This window comes from Squalius cephalus (genome assembly GCF_949319135.1).
Source record: "Squalius cephalus genome assembly, chromosome: 19".
Classification (NCBI taxonomy): Eukaryota; Metazoa; Chordata; class Actinopteri; order Cypriniformes; family Leuciscidae; genus Squalius; species Squalius cephalus.
The window spans coordinates 9590478-9613191 of record NC_137140.1 but is presented as its reverse complement, the minus strand read 5'-3'; the positions used below and the strand labels follow the sequence as shown (position 1 = coordinate 9613191).

The following is a 22714-nucleotide window of genomic DNA, read 5'->3' as shown; positions in this document are numbered from 1 at the left end:
TATAACCCTTTTCTGTGGCCTGTTAATCAGAATGACTCAGCGTGATTTCATTTTTACAAATCATTTCTTTTAAACTCTGCCTTTCAGAGAATCGGATTACTAATTTGTCTGCATCTCCAATCAGAAATGGTTTCCAAATTATTATTTTTTTTATCTCCAACAAAATTATATGTGGGTAAATTTTTATTGAATGACTTTTTAATGTTTATAAAATCTTAAATCATGATGATCGTTATATTGAGTCCCATTTAATTTGCCATGTCTTCTCTTGTCTCATAAGCATCCTGGACCAATGTAGAGCAAGCTTTGCTCAAGCTGTCAGAAAATCTTAATGCTGTGACCAATCAAACACTGAAGGAAAACCTTGAGGAGTGTGTTTCCTTGGTCAATAGGTGAGAATCCCAAAAGACCTCAGACTCACTGTTTGAAGTGCAGCAATGAAAGAGCTGGAAAGAAACTGATTACTCACAATGCATTTGCAAAGAGGTTGCTGGCAATTATAAAATGAAGCACTGTTGTGATTATTGCAGTGATTATAATGGAATTTGACATTTTAGTCATTAGGCTAGTTTAACAATAACAAGAAGACACTTTATATTAGGTCTATTTAACTACTATGTCCTCAAGGTAATTGTTTGGTACAATGCACTTCTGTTGTATTGCAAAACACTTTTGCTGCTATTGAGGGAGGATATGAGTAAGGTTAGGGTCAGAATTCATGGTATATGGTTAGGTTTAAGGGTGGGTTAAGGGGTAAGCATAGGATCAACAGTTTAAATATAGATGTTATTACATGTTTTTATTATATATTTTTATTAAAGAAAAAAATACCTACATTTCTGTAAACAGTAAGTGCATTGTATCAATTGATTCATTTAAATGTTTGTACATAGAAATATTTAACAGGTTAAAGACACTTAATATCCAGAAGCATTATGACAAAGATGAATCTTTTAAAAAAGTTGGTAATTTTGATTCATTGTCATATTTCACTTAAAGCTGCCTTTATTCTTTTAAATGATTCATTTGTGTTTTCACAGTATTCCTCAGATGTTGTGTCTTCAGTGTGATCCACCGGTCCACACCACATTTCCTTCAGTCCATGCCTTCGTCATGCTGGAGGGAACCATGAATCTCACTGGAGAGACGCAGCCGTTAGTTGAGCAGCTCATGATGATCAAGAGGATGCAGGTGGCTTCAGACACCAGTGTTCATACTTGAGATGAAGTGGTGTATGTGTGGGTTTTCTGATGTGTTTTTGTGATCTGTGTCTGTAGCGTATCCCAGCTCCACTGTTTGTACTGGAGATCTGGAAGGCCTGTTTCACTGGACTCATCGAGTCTCCAGAGGGGAATGAGGAGCTCAAATGGACAGCCTTTACCTTCCTAAAGGTTTGCTTGAGTCACCAATCACTGGTCTCTCTTGAACTTTCAGTTGTAATATCGGCTGTGCTAAAAAGGCCAGTTAAAGAGATAGAAATAGAAAATGTAAATCATTTATTCACCCACATATTGTTCCAAACCTGGTTGCCGGATTCACAAAGCATTCTTTAGAATATATTTTTTCTATTTTTTATTTTATTCTATTTTATAAAACTTCTATTTGCTTCTTATTTTGTAACTTAAAAATAATAACATTTTCTATTTAAAGAATTTTTATTTCTAAAAACTGTTTAAGTACTCCTGATGTACTTACAAACTTTCCAATGCCTCGTTTTATGATTACAGAACCTATTTGTACTACTGTAGAAGTTTGGTACCATTCTGGGCATTGTTAGTGAGGTAATTTACGAGATACAAATTTGGAGCCATTAGCGACTGCACTAAGCCATCCGGCTGATTTCTCTAAATAAGCTCTAACTTTAATAATGTTCAACCAAGGGAAAAAAGGCTTCTGGGGGGGGGGGGGGGGGGGGGGGGGGTGTTTGGCTCGATGTCATGGTGCAAAGGGCCCTAGGTTGATTTTACTCCGAACCATTCCTTTAAGGTCTAACATATATGTGGAAAGCATTTCCTTCCCCATTAATGTTAGATAAATGAATATCGTGATTAAATTACGAGTAAGACAGAAAATGTAAATTTTTGGTAAACTTATTTGAAGAACAAGACTCTTTATCTATGTTACTTGACTTTGTTTCAGACAATTATTATCTATTTGTAGTTCAGTCAAGCTGTTGTTTATGGAGTAAAATTGAGCTTTTTCACATGACATTTCCAGATTCCTCAGGTTTTACTAAGGCTGAAAAAGTACCCACAAGGAGAGAAGACACAGGTACAATTATTTGACTGTTTACTTCACCTGTACATGTAGGATTTTAACTATTTTGTTTCAAGTTCTAATTTGTATCTCTCATGACACCTGAAACCTCATATGTCTGTCAGCAAAATATGTCAGTCCACATAATGTTAATCACTCTATCTGACCTGTCCGTGTGTGTGTTTGTCAGGATTTTACGGAGGATGTGAACGTGGCATTTGAATATCTTCTGAATCTCACTCCACTGCTGGATAAAGCCGACCAGAGATGCAAGTATGTCGCCACTACCAACACCTGTGTTAGTTATGTGCTGAAACATAGGAAGCTGGAATGATGATTTGTATGGCCGGAACCTTATGTTGCTTTTATTCAAAATGACTGGCAGTACATTCAAGGTATTTATTAATACCATGGTTTTAGATCAACTGGTAGAGCTTTGAGCCATAAATATATACACACTGATCTCTTACCATAATCATGTACCATGATGTGAATATGGTACTTCAAGAATACCGTGTGTGTGTGTGTGTGTGTGTGTGTGTGTGTAGCTGTGACTGCTTGAGTCTGTTACTGCAGGAGTGTAATAAACTAGGTCTGTTGTCTGATCCCAACACTGCCAATCTTACTGCAAAACGGTATGGTCAGAACATTTTATTCTTATTTTTATTGTATCATTAAAATGTGGCAACATGCCCATACTTTATCTATGTTCCTTGTTGATTTCTCTCTCTGTGCCATGTTTTTTTTTTTTTTCTCTCTCTCAGGACTGAGGACAGAGAACATGCGCCCAGACTGAAGACAGCAGAGAATGCCAATATTCAGCCCAACCCAGGCCTCATCCTGAGAGCCGAACCAACAGTCACCAACATCCTTAAGGTCCTCAGCTGGTTTTATATCATTTTATATTGATTGTCTTGGAATCTCACAAAGTCTGTTAAAAACTTGTGCAAGTTATATTTTACCCCAATATCAAAAAAGAAAGAAATTAGCCTGTTTATAGTCGCGATAAAACCGAAGTTGTGACAGATTTTCTATTCTGCATTGTGATGTTCATCCGAGTGTTACGGATTATCGGAAAGAAAAAATGTAGGCGACTTAGTGAGCGTGGCACTCAAAAGTGGAGACAGATGAACACAAGATTGCACCGGCTGATCCAGTTATGGTGTTTTGATGAAACATTACATGACAGTTTACCTTACAATATTTTATACTTTATTGTATTATATGTACAGTGTTTTAGAGCAAAAAATGTTTTTGTCATCAGAATTTGGAGGGAAAATGTGCTTAATTGTTATAAAAAAAATGTCAAAATAAAAAAGTAATGGTCCTGGAAATAGGCTTTATTTTCATTATGTAAAATATATATATTTTTTCTATTAGAGTGAAATATGATTTTGAATAAGTTGTCTGTCTCTTCCAAATGAGTTGGTTAATGGTTTCATGCTCTCAATGATATTTACTTGACGAGTACAAAAAAATCTTAAGTCTCTTTAGTTAATGTTTGTTAATACAGATTAAATAACAATGCACAATACATTTGATACAGTATTTATTACTCTTTAACTCTATATGGTTACACTTTATTTTTAAGGTGTCATAATTACAACAATTATATGTTTAATACGGAGAAATATTAATTATTTACAATTACTTACTATAGGGTTAGGGTAGGATTAGAGTTTGGTTGAGGGTTAGTTGTATGTTATTATGCATAATTTACTGTTATTACTATGGTAAGTGTGTTACATAATAACAAGGACACTGTAAAATAAAGTGTTACCCTTTATTTAATAAAAATACAACTGCTCATTGTGAGTTCATAGCTCAGGTTCATTAAATAATATTAACAGGTACAACTTTTTATTGTAATAATGTATTAGTAAATGTTGAAATTAACATTAAGATTAATAAATGCTTTTGAATTATTTGTTTCATTGTTAGTTCATGTTAACTAATATTAACAAATTGAACCTTATTGTAACCTGTTAGCTGACCGATTTTCTCCTCTTTCTGGTTGTGTAGACTGTGGATGCAGATCATTCTAAGTCTCCTGAGGGGCTGCTGGGAGTTTTGGGTCACATGCTCTCAGGGAAAAGTCTTGATTTGCTACTGGCCGCTGCCGCAGCGACTGGAAAGCTCAAGTCTTTCGCTCGCAAATTCATCAAGTATGACAATATGACAGAAACTGGATACATTGCATCAGGATTATCTTATATTTCCTCAGATAAATACATGAACAAAGTGTCTATATTTATATATATATATATATTTGCTGTTATCTTTCAGGCTTAATGAGTTTCCAAAACACATCAGTGGAGAAGGATGTAAGTCATGTGCTTTATTGTGCTACAATTACATGCAGCCTGTTAATCAGTTATTATTCAGATGGGCATTAGGCTAATATGTTCATGCAAGATAAAATTTTGGGACACTTTTAAAATTGTCATCTTCATGTATTTTTCTAAATTATAACGGAAAGTGAAGGACACTCTGTCCTTGAGTATTACTAGAGTAATACGGGCCGCATCTGCCGTGTGAACTTGCTTTGATAATTTTTAGCGTGTGTGTGTGTGTTTATATACACACTTTTAACATGACACCTGTGAATATACTTTCCAGCGAAGTCTGCGTCAGTACGAGCTCTGCTGTTTGACATTTCCTTCCTCATGTTGTGTCATGTCGTGCAGACCTATGGGTCAGAGGTCAGTTTCACACATATTTTATTCCACAGATTAAGTGTTTGAGCTATATTGCAAAAGGGTGTTACAGTCTGATGAAGTTGTGTAACATTATTACATAATTCATAACCACATCCTGCACATTATTTTTTAGGCGTTCTCCTATACCCGAGTCATTGACATCCTCTTCCTTGTCTGTCCAGGTGATTCTTTCGGACCCCAGCCCATCGAGCGAGACACCCTTTTTTGAGACTTGGTTGCAGACTTGCATGCCAGAGGAAGGGAAAACCCTGAATCCAGACCACCCCTGCTTCAGACCTGAGTCTGGGAAGGTGGAGAGTCTGGTGGCCCTGCTCAATTCTTCCTCTGAGATGAAACTTGTGTAAGTGCTTCTTCACATCAATCACTCTTGTCACATTAACATCTTCACAAAACGTCCACTTCAGTAGCTGTGTTAGAGTTAAGTTTAATTTATTTCTATGAATCGGTTCAAACTGTTTGTGAATTGCTTCATCAATTTAATTGTCATCTCAAACATTTTTGCCTCAAAAAATTCCCTGCATGCCATTTTTGACTATATATATTTAGTGCTTATAAATGAAAATGATGAAATGCCTATCTTTACTGTATAGATAATATTCATCATGTACTTATATATCCAACTTTATATAGAGCTGTGCGATAATATTGTTTACATTTTTTGACAATATAGACAATCAAGTATTTGAGATGTGCTATAGTATATATCGCTTTACATGACAGTACTGTACACTACCGTTCAAAAGTTTGGGATCAGTAAGATTTTTTAATGTTTTTAAAAGAAGTATCTTCTGCTCACCAAGGCTGCATTTATTTGATTAAAAAAAAAAAAAAACAGTAATATTGTGAAATATTATGACAACTTAAAATGACTGTTTTCTATTTTAATATATTTTAAACTGTAATTTATTCCTGTGATCAAAGCTGAATTTTCAGCATCATTACTCCAGTCTTCAGTGTCACATGATCCTTCAGAAATCATTCTAATATGATGATATGATGCTCAAAAAACATTCATTATTATTATCAATGTTGAAAACAGTTGTGTACAATTTTTTTTCAAAATTCTTTGATGAATAGAAAGTTCAAAAGAACAGCATTTATTTAAAATAGAATATTTTCTAACATTATAAATGTCTTTACTGTAACTTTTGATCAGTTTAACTCATCCTTGATGAATAAAAGTATTGATTTATTTGATTTCTTTCCCCCAAAAATAAAATTTAAATTCTTACTGACCCCAAACTTTTGAACGGTAGTGTTTAATGTTACAAAAGCTTTAGATTTCAGATAAATGCTATTCTTTTGAACTTTCTATTCATCATAGCATCATGAAATAAAAATGTAAATAACTGTTTTCAACATTGATAATAATCATAAATGTTTCTTGTGCATCAAATCATCATATTAGAATGATTTCTGAAGGATCATGTGACACTGAAGACTGGAGTAATAATGCTGAAAATGCAGCTTTGATCAAAGGAATAAATTAAACTTTACTGTATATTCACATAGAAAACAGATGTTTTAAATTGGAATAATATTTCACAATATTACTGTTTTTGTTTGTATTTTTAATCACATAAATGCAGCCTTGGTGAGCAGAAGATACTTCTTTTAAAAACATAAAAAATCTTACTGACCCCAAACTTTTGAACGGTAGTGTATGTATGCAAATATAGTTATAAATCCAACGTTATGTATAGAGCTTGTCGATAATATGTGGAAAACATGTATTCATCATTTTAATGTTTGTTTGTTTGTTTTTACTGTATTTTACTTCTTACATTTTAACATTTTGAATATTCATGTCTACACCAGCTGTTTAAAATGATGGTTCCTCTGATTGGATACATATATATATATATATAAAAAAAAAAAATCTGTTCTTTAATGACGTTATTCTATTATGACGACATGAACTAACAATGAACAAAACATTTGTTACAGTATTCATCTTTGTTAATGATAGTTAATTTTAAACTTGTTTTATTATTCAGTTTGTACAAGTGATTGCAGTGTGCTTTGAGAAATATCTTAATACTGCAAGGCTATATTTATTTTATTTTTTATTTATATATTATTTTATTGCCATTCCCTGTTTTCATACAGACGTTTCGTTTGCTAAATATATATATATATATATATATATATATATATATATATATATATATATATAAAATTATTGGATATTGAATGTGAAAAGGAAATGGTTCTTCCACAACACTGCACTTTAGATGTGTGTGAACTATGCAAATTGTAAAATGTTTTATTACAGAAATGATATAAAATAAATATTTGTGTGTGCTGTAAAGTGGTTAGAAAAAATGAAATCGGAATCGGCTAAAATCGGTATCGGCAGGTCAAACTTACTGAAAAATCGGAAATCGGAATCGGCCCAGAAAATTGTAATCGGTGCATCTCTAGTTAATAGAAATCTTGTTTGTTCACAGTGCATTAATTATTAACTAACACAACTTTTGATTTTAATAATTTATTAGTAAATGTTGAAATGAACATTAATTTAGATTAATAAATGCTGTAGAAGTATTGTTCATTCTTTCTTAATTCATGTTAACTAAAGTAGTTAAATAATGTTAATTAATGAAACCTTATTATGAAGTGTTTCCAATGTTTTATATCTCCATCCATTTACATGAGGTAAATAATTGTAGTGTAATATCAGATAAGGCTGACTCATTTTGAGTGATGCATCTGTGAGGAGAGAGGCAGATTCTCACGGTCACAGCTAATTTTAGTATTATGAAAGTGTTGATGAATTTCTGTTGATGAAAAAATCAAAAGCCATTGAGCAGTTCAAGCCACAGGTTTTTCATGTCACTTCAATGAAAAGAAATTCTAATATAAGTACATATGCAATTTTATGTTGAAGAATGTGTATTTTATTTTTTATGACTTGCTTAGTATAAATAGCACATATTACTTGTATTTAAATTTTTTATTATTTTATTATAATAATAATCAGGCACAGTGCAGTGTCTCTGTAGACACAAACACCACCACCACACACTTATGACCATGCGTAATAATTTAGAGGCATTATTTTTGTATTAGTCTTTTTTTTTTATTGTTTTAGAAAATCCTGCATAGTGCACCTTTAAAATGACCTTTGTTAAAACATAATTTACTAAATACCAAATAGTATGGTAAAATAGTATTTTGAATAAAATGTTAACAAAGCTGGAATTAGTATATTTTTGCATCCAAAATCACATATTTTCAGTGTATACTGCATTTGATTAAGAATTTGCATATTCATGGAACAGAACATCTTGTTTATAAAAACTTCAGGAAACTATTTTTGAATTGTTGAATCAAGGTTTATATGTTAATGAGCTATGGCTTCTAAATTAATATTTAGCAGTTTGGTTTCAATAAATGGATGAAGTTTTTGGTTGTGGTTGTTTGATTTTGTGCTGCTTTTTTCTGTCTTAAGGATATATTAGTAAAACATTTTCTGTCTCTCTCCAGTTCGATGAAATGGCATGAAATATGCCTCAGTACTCCAGCAGCTATACTGGAGGTTCTCAATGCCTGGGAGAATGGAGTTTTATCAGTAGAGGCTGTTCAGGTGAGGACATTCATGGGGCCCTAACCAGGCTCAAAGATTCTAAAGCAATAAGAGTCATGAGTTGTGGCATATTGTCAGAATACATTTGTTTCATCTTTATGGCTGTAACTGAAGAAATCTCTTTCTCTTTCTGTGAGTGTAGAAGATCACTGATAACATTAAAGGGAAGGTGTGCAGTATGGCCATCTGTGCAGTGGCGTGGCTGGTGGCTCATGTTCGGATGCTAGGATTGGATGAGAGAGATAAACCTCAGACTATGATTCGTCAGCTCATGACTCCTATGTCAGGAGAAAACACTTTGCAGTTCTACCATGAGCGGTAGGGATCACTACATAACCACACTAAATCTTATGAAGTAAACTACAGGTCATGAGATCTGAAAAATGTTCATATTAAGATTATCTAAATTAATTGAAATGCTAAAAAAAAACATACAATTAAGATTCAAACTGAAATTATATATATTTATATATATTAGTGTTGTCATTTGATTTAAAAAAATGCAAAAAAAAATTCTGTAATTAATCGCGATTAAAAACATTGGAGTTTTAATATTTTTATATTGTAATAATTTCATAGATACTCTCCAAATTAATGTAAAAACAACTTGGACAGTATATTTTAAATATTTGTTTTAAAGGGGTGGTTCAGGATTTTGGACATCGGACCTCATTTCCAAGTTAGCCTGGGTGTTATTCATCAGTGGAGACAGTTTTCAAAAACATAGTTGCATAGTTCACCAGTGCTATGCTAGCGTGGGTCAACGGTAACTGCTAGCCAGCCATTAAAACAGTTTTACCCGGTCCACAGTACACCAAAAGCAAATAAATTATAACGCCAGACTATCGATGTAAATATCTGTTGAGAGAATAATGTTAGAAATCAAACTACCCTTTCATCGCATTGCAATAGTAGTTATACTTTGTTCCCTGTATTTATTAGCACAGTCTACAGCAGTGGCGGAGTGATATTAAGTTACCTAGGCAACCGAGACTACTACTAGCTAGTCCCGACTGTAGTCCGCTTCTGTTCTGTGTTTATTTTTCGGCGCAGTACTAACCGGAGCAAAGTAAAACTCCACCGCTGCTGAGAAACTAGTTCCTGTAAATGTAATGCGATCATTGAGATGCAAGGGTAGTTTGATTTCTAACATTAATCTCTCAACAGACATTTACATCGATAGTCTGGCGTTATAATTTATTTGCTTTTGGTGTACTGTGGAGTGGGTAAAACTGTTTTAATGGCAGGCTAGCAGTTACCGTTGACTCGCGCTAGCCTAGCACCGGCGAACTATGCAACTGGGAGGACTGGGTGAACATTTTTGAAAACTGTCTCCACTCATAAATAACACCCAGGCTAACTTGGAAATGAGGTCCGATGTCCAAATTCCTGAACCACCCCTTTAATGGCATCTTTTTATGAATGAAGGCCAGTATCACTGATACTAATACTGGTACTGATGTCTCTATGAAATTGATAACAAACAAATATTAATTATACGCATTCTCATTTTTCTTTTGAATGGTTTAAAAGCATTTACATGAATAAGAGTGTGATCATATAATGTAACGGCAGCCAAAGATTACAGAAAAAGCAGATGTTGCGTTAGTTGTGTTAAAGGACAAGTTCGGTATTTTACACTTAAAGCCCTGTTTACAGATCGTTTCTGATGAAATAGAATGGTTAAGATTAAAATTTGGACAGATGCTGCTGTCCCGAGAATTTTAGGTTTCTTTCGCTTTCCCCAAAACCTCTAGAATGGGTGTACAGGTACACTGGAACAGTCCTTCCTAAAACGCATTAAACTTTTGTTTACAAAGACGTGAAACTCACCGAGTGGTCAGGGGTGTTCACTGATATGCTCACACAAAAATCGCTGCAAAAGATGCTTTCCAACAGGTTTTATCTTAGTTTTTGTCCAACTCCATTTACTAGTATTTGATGTGCTGTGAGGTACGGTATTACTCCGCCGCCACCAACTGGGCTGGAATGTCTATTATTCAAGCTCTCAACGGAAGAATCTACGGGTGTGAGACGTTTGGAAAAATAGGTCCACAGTTTTACAATGAATGGTAAAACACCTGTTGGAAAGCATCTTTTGCAGCGATTTTTGTGTGAGCATATCAGTGAACACCCCTGACCACTCGGTGAGTTTCACGTCTTTGTAAACGAAAGTTTAATGCGTTTTAGGAAGGACTGTTCCAGTGCACCTATACACCCATTCTAGAGGTTTTGGGGAAAGCGAAAGAAAACTAAAATTCTCAGGACAGCAGCATTTGTCCAAATTTTAATCTTAACCGTTCTATTTCACCAGAAACGATCTGTAAACAGGGCTTTAAGTGTAAAATACCGAACTTGTCCTTTAAATATTTTTAACGGTTTGAACTGAAAAAATGAATCGCAGGCGTTACACACTAATTTTTACAGCACATAAAAGAATTTATGAAAGTTGTGTGCCATGTACTGCCGTGTTTAGTTCCTGGTCTTCAAGATTTCTGGCGGGTGTGTTTGATTAGGGTTGGAAATAAACACTGCTGATCGTGCTCCCTCTTTCTCTCACACCTTCTCCAGTGTGGTGATCATGAGTTCTATCTTGGAGCACATGTGTGCTGATGTATTTCAGCAGACTGGACTGTCCCTGCGGCCAGCGGTCGAAGGTCAGGAGGTTATTCCCTACCGTAACCTTCTCCCAGCACGCCAGCCCATCCACCAGGCTCTGCAAACCCAGTTTAGGGAGGTTCTGGAGAAGGGCTGGGTGGACTCCCATGCATTTCATCTCTTTGAGAACCTACTACATATGGGAGGGGTTTTCTGGTTTACTAACAACCTGGTTAAGGTAAATGTGTTTGGTATTGCACTATTAAAGATTGAGGGAAATGAATTATACCTGTAATCCTTTTGTGCATGTGTTTGTGTTCTAGGAGCTCCTGAAGGAGACCCGTAAAGAGTGGGCATCTCGTGTGGTGGAGTTGCTGTACAGTATTTTCTGCCTGGACACACAGCAGATCACCCTCACCTTGCTGGGACACATTCTGCCACGTCTCCTCACTGACCCTGCCCATTGGCACAGCCTGGTAGATCCACCTGGAAGAGCCCTGGCAAAGTATGGCCTTTTTTTCTCTTTTTTAAATAGCATTTTGTGTTAAAATTGTGGTGAATACATTACACACTTTAAAGCACTTAAAGTTCACTTACACTTAAGGTACACTTAAAGCAATAAGGTTTACTCACCCTCTTGTCATTCCAAGTCTGTATGACTAAGGATAATTAAATTATATAGTATTCATCCTAGGCCTTAAAGGGATACCCTTAAATGAAAATTCTGTCATAATTTACTCGCCCTCAAGTTCTTACAAACCTGTATTTCATTTATTTTCATTTATTTATTTAAGGAGAGTGCACATTAATCAACATTTCTGTAAATGTGCCAGTGTTAGCCAGCAGGCTAATTTTCAACTGTAGTCCATTGGCAAGATGTTATACTAGGCACATGGTGGCTAAAAAAAAGAACATATTAAATCACACAGCAATTGATATACAACAATAAAACATAATGCCATAGCACTGGCTCCATTAAAACATAAAATCATAAAACATATAACCATACAGCCATACAACTGTTAGGGAATTAATAAAGTATCCATCTATCTATCATACATATACCATAGGTTACATGACAGCTAAAGTATAGAGGCAGACATACATTAATTATTATGAGAGGTGCTCACATTTTTGTATGCTCAAAAGCCAGTCCTTAAGATGGTGTGTGAATGTATGGTGTGAGGTGGAATTTCTAATGTCCACTGGCAATTGGTTCCATAGTTTAGAGGCTCTCACAGAAAAGCATAATTGGCCAAAGGAACTGGACCTAAGAGGGACTGCACAGTCCCCTCTTAAGGCAGACCTTGTGGTTCTGCTGCTAGATGACTTCTGCTGTATAAAAGTGCAGAGTGGGGGTGGAGCCTTCCCATTAATGATCTTAAAGATTAGGCATGCATCACTGTATTTTAAAATATTTTCCCAACTGAGTAGGTTATATTTGTTAAGAATGTTACAGTGGTGGTAAAGTTTGGGTTTTTTGTCCAATACTTTAAGTGCTTGTTTGTGAAGTGATAAAATAGGCCTTAGTGTTGTGCTGCATACCTGGGTCCAGCTTGTCATACAATATGTTAGGTGAGGAATTATCATAGTATTCATGTATAGCTTTGCTACAGGTGTTGTCAAACAGTTCCTTATATACCTAAAGTTCGCTAGGTTATATTTGGTTATTTTCACTACCTTTCTCACTTGTTTAAATGATAGAGTAGAGTCAAGAATAATGCCTAGATATTTAAACTGTGTAACTGTTTGAATGACCTCCCCAGACACACAGACATTGGGTTCACAGTGAGATACAGTGTTGCTTTTGCTAAAAAACATACAGACTGTCTTCTTAACATTGAGATACAGCTGTGAGCAAGTAAGCCATTTACGTACATGTATCATTGAGCTTGGCAGCAGCTTGGGCTTTAGTTTTCGCATGAACATGTATGACTGTATCATCAGCATACATCTGCACCTCACATCCAGTGCACACTAATGGCAGGTCATTTATGTAGATGCTGAACAGAATAGGGCCCAGGACAGATCCCTGGGGTACACCCAGTTCGTTCCTCAGGGGTGATGATGTCTCACCATTAACTCTCACATACTGAACTCTATTTGACAGGTAAGATCTCATCCAGTCAGTAACACTGGTTGAGAAATTAAAATAAGACATTTTGTGAATGAGTATTTCATGGTTGACAGTGTCAAAAGCTTTTTTCAGATCTAAGAAAATTGCTCCAACTATGCCTCCTTTGTCCAATTTTGACTTGATGTTTTCCACAAAGAAACAATTTGCTGTCTCAGTGGAGTGATTGGCTCTAAAGCCAAATTGCATGGAGTGCAGTTTAAAAGGACTACTGTTAAGATGCTCAGTCAATTGCTCAGCCACGCAATTGCCTATAGCCTATAGTTATTCATATCAGTTGTATCTCCTGATTTATAGACTGGCACAACAATGACTGACTTCCAGTCATTTGGGAATTTTTCCTCTTTAAAAGAGGTGTTTATGATTTTAGTAACAGGCCCTGTGAGGGAGACAGCATGTTTCTTTAAAAACATGGAATCCAGTCCAAATATGTCTTTTGTTTTGGAATTCTTAAAAGAAGTAATTATAGGCTTAACCTTGGATTCAGAAATTTCAGTCAGAGTGAAGACTGGCTGTGATACATCAATTGGTGAGGAGTGTTGTGGACCACTTATGGGACTATGCACAGTCTTCGTATGAATTTCTTTCTCCTGCTCAAATGAAGATATTTTGAAGAAAATGGGTAACCAAACAGTTGATGGGCTCCATTGACTTCCATAGTATGGAGGAAAAAAAAATACTATGGATATTTTAAGCCTGTCTATGAGCCCATTAACTGTTTGGTTACCCATATTCTTCAAAAAATCTTCATTTGTGTTCAGCAGGAGAAAGAAATGGATCCCTTTAATGCTCAAAAATGGAACAGAATCACAATTTGCAATATTGTTATTTTTATATGTTGTATTCAAGTGTAAATATTTGCGCAGGCAGATTGAATGTAACTAAATTATAAACGAAATAAGTTGGGTATAATTTTGTTTTATTATTTGTGTACAGTTCTTATTTTTAATATATAGTATTAATATGATACTACTTTTTATACTGAAAGCATAAATATAACTGGTGGACTAATCAAAACAGGCACTCAGAACACCCTTCCAAGGGGGCAGCAGGATCCAAATTATTTAAATTAATGTATTATTATTATTTCAATTTATATAAATATTACTATTAATATATTAACATTAACTTAAAGGTGGTATCAGCGATTTCAGGCCCAAACATAAATTATCACATTCATCTAATATTTCGCTAGCTGCACGCCCCATAAGCATGCTGTCAAAAAACCGCGTCTCTCTAGGTAGCCTAGGCTCTGAGATCTGCACACAAAAACAGTTGGTATCAACATCACTCAAAACCAAAATAAATAGTGTTCCAACCAATCATCGACAGGGGCGGGTGTTGTGAGGTTTTGCGCTCGTGCACGGCTGCCTATAGAGCTGGTAAGTCCCGCCCCTTCCGCAAAACCCCGCTGGACCTCAAAGTTGAAAAACCGTCAATGCAAGTGAATGGGAGAAAATAATTATTTTCTGGTCCCGTTTGAATTGTGCCATGAATGTGAACATATGTTGTCTGTGAATTTTTTATATAACTTTTCATGTTACGAGTTTGACAGTATATGGTATGATTCTTCAGCTAGCAGTTGTGGAAAAGACATAACGAGAAAGACTACATGTCGCCTATGTGACGTCACCCCATAAAGTTGACTTACCCGTGGTTTTCGCCAACTTCAACGATTTTGTCCTCTCCCTGAAAGAAGGCGGTGAAGTGCATTAAAGACACAGCCATGTTTAGCGGGATCCGTGAGCTAGTCCGTGTGCGAGTGGTGGTGACGTTTCAAACGCGTCGAGAGTTGTAGTCCACAAAGTGCTCTCACACAAAGTCTAACCGTATCAAACTTCTACCCGCTAAATTGTATCATTCTTTACACGAAAAGTTCTATAAAAAATTCACAGACAACATATGTTCACATTCATGGCACAATTCAAACGGGACCAGAAAATAATTATTTTCTCCCATTCACTTGCATTGACGGTTTTTCAACTTTGAGGTCCAGCGGGGTTTTGCGGAAGGGGCGGGACTTACCAGCTCTCGGCTGCACGCGAAAACCTCACAACACCCGCCCCTGTCGGTGATTGGTTGGAACACTATTTGTTTGGGTTTTGAGTGTTTGGCTAAAACGGGTGAAAACAACTGTTTTTGTGTGCAGATCTCAGAGCCTAGGCTGCCTACAGAGACGCGTTTATGGGTCGGGCAGCTAGCGGATCGTTAGGTAAGATTAGATGAATGTGAACATTTATGTTTGGGCCTGAAATCGCTGATACCACCTTTAATTGAAATACAAAAAAACCTATACAATTAAAATGAAAACTTTTTAAAATATATATATATATATATATTCCCCATTCCCCATTAACAACTTTTTTTTTTTATTTTTTTTTTAAAAGAACAATTCCAAAAGAGACACATGGTGGCTTAAAATTATTTTATTTAACATCTTATTATAAATACAATTTATATTGATTTGAATTTTATTATAAGATTATCTAACTTAATTGTATTTATTTATTTTTGTGCTTTTTTTTTTGTTGTTGTTGTTGTTGTTTTGAACATGATTCATAAATAGGGTTGGGAACCGAAAATCGTTAGTGTTTGTCTTATCCTGAATTACTGCGGTAAGCCTGTAATAAGCGTTTAGTCTCGGACTACTTTACACCGGTCGGGTCAGCATCCCTGTGGAGTAGCCCAGTGCCTGCGTGACTCACTCGCGTCACTCACCCGCGTCATAGACATAAAGAACCGTCTACAATGTTCTTCCGCAAGACGCATGCAGTTCTTTTTATTAACTGCTAGAGCGCTGATTCATCCGTTAATGAAACAAGTGAAGTCTTCATTAATCAATCATTCAAACCGATTTTAAAAATCTTATGTTTCACCTCTCTGGATTTTACATGTGTTCAAGCATATTCTACCCCTTCTGAGAGGGTATTTTCCACTGCTGGAGATGCAATAAGCTATAGGAGAGGTCCCAAATTATCCTAGAGAATGCAGAAATGTTTATTTTCCTTAGGAAAATTTTTTTTGGGGAAAAATTGCTAAATAATATGTTGAATTTGTTGACATTAACAGTCTGTTAAACTCATTTGACAAGTATAAGACATAACAGACAAAAAGGATTGTGCATTATCCTCTTACTACTATTTTTTTTATCGGGAACCGGAAAATTTCTTTCTATTCCCAACCCTATTCATGAATGACGAATTTATGTATGAATGAACTCTGAAGTTCTTTTTTCCTCTTTTGACTTGCTTTCTTTCATCTGCTTCCTCTTTTTTTCAGTCTGAGATTCAAAACGGACATCCGTTGTGATGAATATGAAGTTGTCAGGCTTTTTTCTTGGTTTCTCTTTTTTTAAATTTAGTTACAGTTAGTTAAATGAACATTTATATGAAGTCAATCACCCTTACTAGATGTAAACCTTCATCTGACAGAATTTGCATGGGGGAACACCTGCTTTAGCGCAGAGGAGAGACTACAATTTAAATGTCTTTTCTGTCAACCTTTCAAAGTATATTAGCATGTAGATGGTTGAATGACAGATAAGAATTAAAAATGTGGGATGTGGGGTGGGGTGGGGGGGGGGGGGATGGCAAAAAATTCAAATTTTAGGACTTTCTATACTTATAAGAGTGTTGTGTATGTAATGCAATGACATGTACACATTTCAAGAATGAAATTAACCATTTTTTTGGTGAATCAGATCTTTTTCCCCATGAAAATGTAATTCCTGGGTAACGTAATGAATTTTTTAATTAATTACATTTCTACCATTGTTGGCATATACAAATGTACTGATATCCATAATTGGAGCTCAACAAACAATTAGTGCTCGGAAAACTACAGTTTAATCACAATTAATATAATCAATTTCATATAGACATGGGCTCATTTTTGGCTGCTTATAACTCAAAATTCAGAACCAAAAAAAAAAAAAAAAAGCTGGAAAATGTTTCAAAATGTTTTCCAATAAAGTAAATTGTTTTATCCTTAACTCAACAAAAAACAGAATTGTGTAATCTAACACACAAATATGGGTTAAATTAATTTCCTGTGTCAGTGTTAGTCGGAATGACATACTGTTAGACGGAAGGACATTCTGCAATATTTTTCTGGATTACCATAAAAGCCATCCTAGGTATCATTTTTCTTTCCAACACTCAAACTTGAAACAAAGTAAGAGACACTAAACTTTTTTTAAATCATTAAAAACGTGTCAATCAACTTTTTTTTTTTTTTAATGCAAATTAATTCAGCCAACACTTAAATGCAACAGCATTTCATACATTTTGTAATAAAACATATAATACTTAACATATTTCATACATTTTGTACCTACATTTGATTTGGTAATAACATTACATACATTAGAAATTATACTTACTGAATGAGTGACATTGTAAGTATTCACGTAACCATTTGTATAACGATTAAACGTAGTTAATCAGATGAATTCACAGCACTGTTAATGAGGGGAAGATTGGAACTTTTAAACATTTCCAAATGAACTTCAGACATTTCTGTTCTGTGACACTGAAGATTGGAACCTTTGACACCCAATGAGTGTGGGCATGTGACTACCACATGTTTTGGAATTTCTCCCAGTCTGGGAAACATAGCTGTGACGAGCGGTTTCTTAATGGCTCAGGCCCCCCGATAGGATGGCTTGCATGTCCGATATGTAATAAAATATTACATCTGGGGTGGTTGGCCACACAAAGGCGTTTCTGCCCATTGTCTGTCGCATGCAGCTCACTTCAAGTTCATCATCACCCACCAGATTCAGGACTTGGCCTACAAATGGCTGGGCATCATATTTAACAATCACAAACCTTCCAACAATATCTGGTGTCATAGTAAGATGTGGTGTTGTTGCTGGAGCATTGGTGGGTAATTCACACACATCTATGCAATTCATGTCCACTTCATTGGGACTGAAGCAGTCATAGTAGTTACCCTTCCCCCGGCTGCAGAAGCAGGACAGCTCTCTGTGCCTAAACAGTCCAGGGGTAAGAGACACAATTTGGTGAATTTTCATTGTGCCCTTCACAACAGGCAGCTTCTCCGGTACAGCTTCATCTTGTCTTAGGATGTCCTCTTCTGACACCCAAAAGTACTTGATTGAAGAGGCTGTGCTCTGTAAAGCTTCATAGAGCTCTTTTGGTGTCTGAATATCTTCTCCCATTTTCACCCTCTGATCAGCCGTGCGCTTTACAGCGCCACCCACGCCATCTGGTGCACCCTTACCATGGGCTTTCTCAGAGAAATTCCAGGTCACCTCCTTGAAGCCCAAAATAAACGGCAGTGTGGTCAAAAGTTGCGCTTATTTCTGTATTGGGTAACAGGCCCGTCACTCATGAAATGGATGGTTGTAAGAGTGGGATTCTGCTCCTTCAACTTCTTTAAAATTGACTCAAAGTGTGCCCACACATCTCTTTCATCATGACGTAGACTGTGTGAGATTGTGGCATATGATTGACTCCCATCTGATATGCAGACCACACTGGTGTGAATTGTGGCCTGTTTACAACTTCTCGGTGTGGAGCTTGCAAGTTCTCAGAGAAATCCACTTGTCTGCACTGCTCAACCTGGTGTATCCAGTTGTAGTGATGTTTGGCAAGCAGATCAAGTTTTTCATTCAGCATTCTTTGTAGGTCCTGCCACGTTCCACATTCTGTTTTTTTTTCACAAAGTTTGTGAATTCTTGACCTTTGAACGGTCTTGACCCTTTCCCACTGTAGCCATGTGGTGGTGGTGTTCTGTTCTTGAGGATCTCTTTCCACTTCTTTGCAACAGCACTTAACACAGACACGATACAGACAATCCTTTCTTAGAGGATCACACACAATGGATGCCAACAACTCTGAAATCATTGCCACTTTTACAAAGCCACTTTGAAATAGTTTCTCCACAAGCATCTGGACATTTTCGTGGTCAATGAAGGCGCATGTGTTGCAAACACTTGTTTTAGGTTCCGCTATGTAGAAGGGGCGCAAGCGCACAAACTGTCTGTATGACAAGTGTGAGTTCCTTTTGTGTTTCTGTATTGTATTGTAAATGTAACTCTTTCATTGGTTTTTGTAGGACTCTTCTTTGAACTGTCTTTTTTTTTCCTGGTAGAAGTCTACTATTTTCATCCCTACACAGGAAGTGAGTAACCTCTGCCTTCTTTACTGCAGCAAGCTTCTTGGCTCCCTGTGACTTGCGTTTTTCATTGATGTGCTCTACTATTGGTTTGTTAAACATTTTCGTAGTTTCTCTCTTTTTTTTTTTTTTTTTTGACAGAGCAAGTTGTCTGAAGTTTGACCATTTCATTCTTTAGTTTATTTTTGTTTGCGTTTTTTGTTTGCACGTTGCCATTTCTTTCTGGAGTAATCGAAGCAAGTGGCTGAACATTCTCTTGAGGGTTATCTGGCTCTCTGTGTTGGGGTTCTTCAAGATTAGACTCATCAATTGAGACTGGAGTGTCGTTCATTAATTCATTGATCTGCTTTAATCTTTCCCTCCAATTCCTCTGGTTTACCCTCCACTGCTCTCTTTTGTTCTTGCAGCAGAAGGGATCATCTGCTGTACAGGCTTTTTGGGAATTGACCTTGATTTGTAGTAGCTACACACAATAATAATGAGTATTAGATGCAGGTTGTAATTACATCAATTTAATTACAATCATATTTTCAAAATATTACAGTAAATCTGTAAAACTATAATGCTTCATAAACAATGGCCAAGGGTATAGTCCAACACATTATACAGCTGAAACATTTAGGCTTATTGCAAATGAGTGTTAATATTTTAATTAAGTTTGCTTGTTACTGCACATTATCATTCCACTGAGTCATCACTATAATACCTTGCTCTCTTTCTTCAAAGATACTCAGCCCTAGCTTCTGCATCTGCGTTTATCCTGGCTCTGAACCGTCTCTGCCTCTCTTTATTAGACAGAGGCATCTGGAAGGACAGAATTGACCTTAACACACCAGAAGCTATACTAAAGCTTTAATAAAATGTTGATGTATTAATAAATATGATTACATTATTCATGATTTGACCTAGCCTGGCAAGCCAGACCTACATCAAGATGTTAGGTCTGGCAACTCACCATAGGCACGGCTCAATCCGAGGGGCGGGTTAAACGGCTGTCTTTCAAATTCCCTCTGCACGCAATAGGACAGCGCTACAACCAACCAGAGCGTTTTCCCACCAGCGGAGAGCTAGTTGATAGATTAAACTTTTGCCGTATCTGGTCGGCAAAACTACTAACACATCTTCCTTTTTTAAGAATGACTTAAGTGCCGTTCTTTCTTTTCTCAAAGAACAGCTTAACTCCTTAGTCCTCCAGAGTCGCGGCCAAAGCCGATTCGAAAGACTGTTCGCCAGCAGCAGCCGCCATTCTTTGTTTTCAAGTAGCAGGGAACCGTCGCAACTCTGTCGTCATTATGTTAAGCCCGCCACGCCTACTCTATACACGATGTGATTGGCCTGACTAGAGTTTGGTTTTTCCTGCTTGAAAGTCAACGGAGAGTTGCTAGTCTACACTGGCTGCAAAATAAATTTAGCTGCCGCTAGGGTGCATCTAGATTTCTAGGCTAGATTTGACCATTAACATTACAAAATTCAATTCAATGATAATGACCCTTGTGACTCATTGAATCATATGAAATCAAGATGAATGACAGGAAAAATATGGCAAAAAACATGAACATGATTTATGTAAATCATGTTAATAACAGAACTATAATAACTATGCCTAAAATTTTACAAATGTTAATTAAAAACTAGATTGTTATGCATATGTCATTCTGTATAAAGGATGGCATGTCCTGGCTAACTGAGATTTTTTGTTATCCAAGAATGATATGTTATCCAGGAATGACAAAACAAATATTTTTCTTTGTAATCAGGCACTAACTTAACCACCTTTGGAAAACTACATCTTAGCTATCATTACTTTAAGGTAATCTTTTAGATCAAATAGATAGTTGTTGGTAACACTTTATTTTACAGTGTCCTTGTTATGTATGTAAATTATGCACAATTACATGCAACTAACCCTCAACCAAATCCTAATCCTACCCTAACCCTAGAGTAAGTACGTGTAGTTAATTAATATTACTCAGTACTTAAATGTATAATTATATAACCTATTTAATTATGTAACCTAGGTTTTTTTTATATAAAAACATTATACATGTTTTATTAGTGTTATCCAAAAGGACACATGCTATTGCTACAAAGTGCACCAGTGACCGAAAATGTCAAAATATCAACATTTTATGTCACTTTAGTGACGCTTACTGACCTTTGCACATGTTCTGGTGCTCCTTCATGGTCGTCTTTTTGATACAATATTGTGTCACATGACATACCAAAATGCATTATGGTCCAAAATGGTCATTGATGTCTGTTATCCAGGAATGACATTAGAGAAATCACAATTTGGAGACAAAAGTCTTTGTCATAAAAATGTAAATAAGCTTAGTATTATCACTATATTTGTAGGTATCATTGAAAACATCAATAGAATTATGCCCAAGTAGATTTGAAATACTTTTATTTATATTTTTTACATTTTTGTCATATTTTTGTATTCAGATTTTAAGCCGGGACAGTTACCCGTAATGACATTTTGGGACTTTTGAGTTCATTAGTTCATTTATTATGAATTCTCACATGAGCAATTAAAGAGGGGGAAGTTGAGTCATTTAATGAAGTGCATTTAAAAATGTATAATTTTTTTTATTATTTTTAAAATATTATGAATATGCTTTGGACACCAGAATTGACACACCATGTCATTGACCCAGATGTTAACTTCAAAACTAACTAAAAGTCACAGAAATCCTATTTTGATTTCATAAAGTCTTTATGAAAAAATGATAATGTGTGTGTTATAGGTTGTCAGTGTGGTGTGCTCTCAGTTCTTACTCGTCTCATCATAAGGGTCAAGCATCGGCACGACAGCGCAAGAGACAACGTGAGGATATAGAGGTTTGTTACACTGTTTCTTACACAGCTTATGTTTTAAATTGCCTCTATTATGCTTTTGTAAAGATTCCTAATTTTGTTTTGGATGTCTCCTACTAGGAGACCTAATAGGTTTACATGCTTACAAGGTCAAAAAAACACCTACACTTTTTCATGATATATATATTGCAGCATCACCTCCTTTCTCACAGTGTCTGAAAAGGTTCGATAAAGGATTTGGTCTCTCTAAACCCTCTCCTTTCAGAGAGCCTACTCTGCTCTGATTGGCCAGAATGCCCAGTCTGTTGTGATTGGTCTACCGCTTACAGCGTGTGTCAGGAAATGCCTGTTTGAATGACTGTATCTAAATTTCTGCTCCAGAGGCTTCCTTAGCACTTGAGCCACAGTGATATGAGCAGTTACAATTTTACCGTATCAATTTGAGCCCAGGTCCTC

General features: G+C 35.9%; 1 protein-coding gene across 1 annotated transcript in view; it reads left to right on the top strand.

The window, feature by feature from the left end:
* med24 (mediator complex subunit 24) overlaps window positions 1-22714 on the top strand; it is a 32420-nt gene that overhangs the window by 5831 nt on the left and 3875 nt on the right. The window contains exons 7-22 of the mRNA XM_079851069.1: window positions 281-392; window positions 1041-1191; window positions 1278-1391; window positions 2218-2271; window positions 2447-2529; window positions 2805-2891; window positions 3021-3132; window positions 4279-4421; window positions 4543-4580; window positions 4876-4958; window positions 5138-5316; window positions 8466-8565; window positions 8708-8883; window positions 11137-11401; window positions 11487-11668; window positions 22189-22282. Of these exons, the coding sequence (XP_079707195.1) occupies window positions 281-392; window positions 1041-1191; window positions 1278-1391; window positions 2218-2271; window positions 2447-2529; window positions 2805-2891; window positions 3021-3132; window positions 4279-4421; window positions 4543-4580; window positions 4876-4958; window positions 5138-5316; window positions 8466-8565; window positions 8708-8883; window positions 11137-11401; window positions 11487-11668; window positions 22189-22282 (1973 nt within the window). The remainder of the gene's footprint in view (window positions 1-280; window positions 393-1040; window positions 1192-1277; window positions 1392-2217; window positions 2272-2446; window positions 2530-2804; window positions 2892-3020; window positions 3133-4278; window positions 4422-4542; window positions 4581-4875; window positions 4959-5137; window positions 5317-8465; window positions 8566-8707; window positions 8884-11136; window positions 11402-11486; window positions 11669-22188; window positions 22283-22714) is intronic.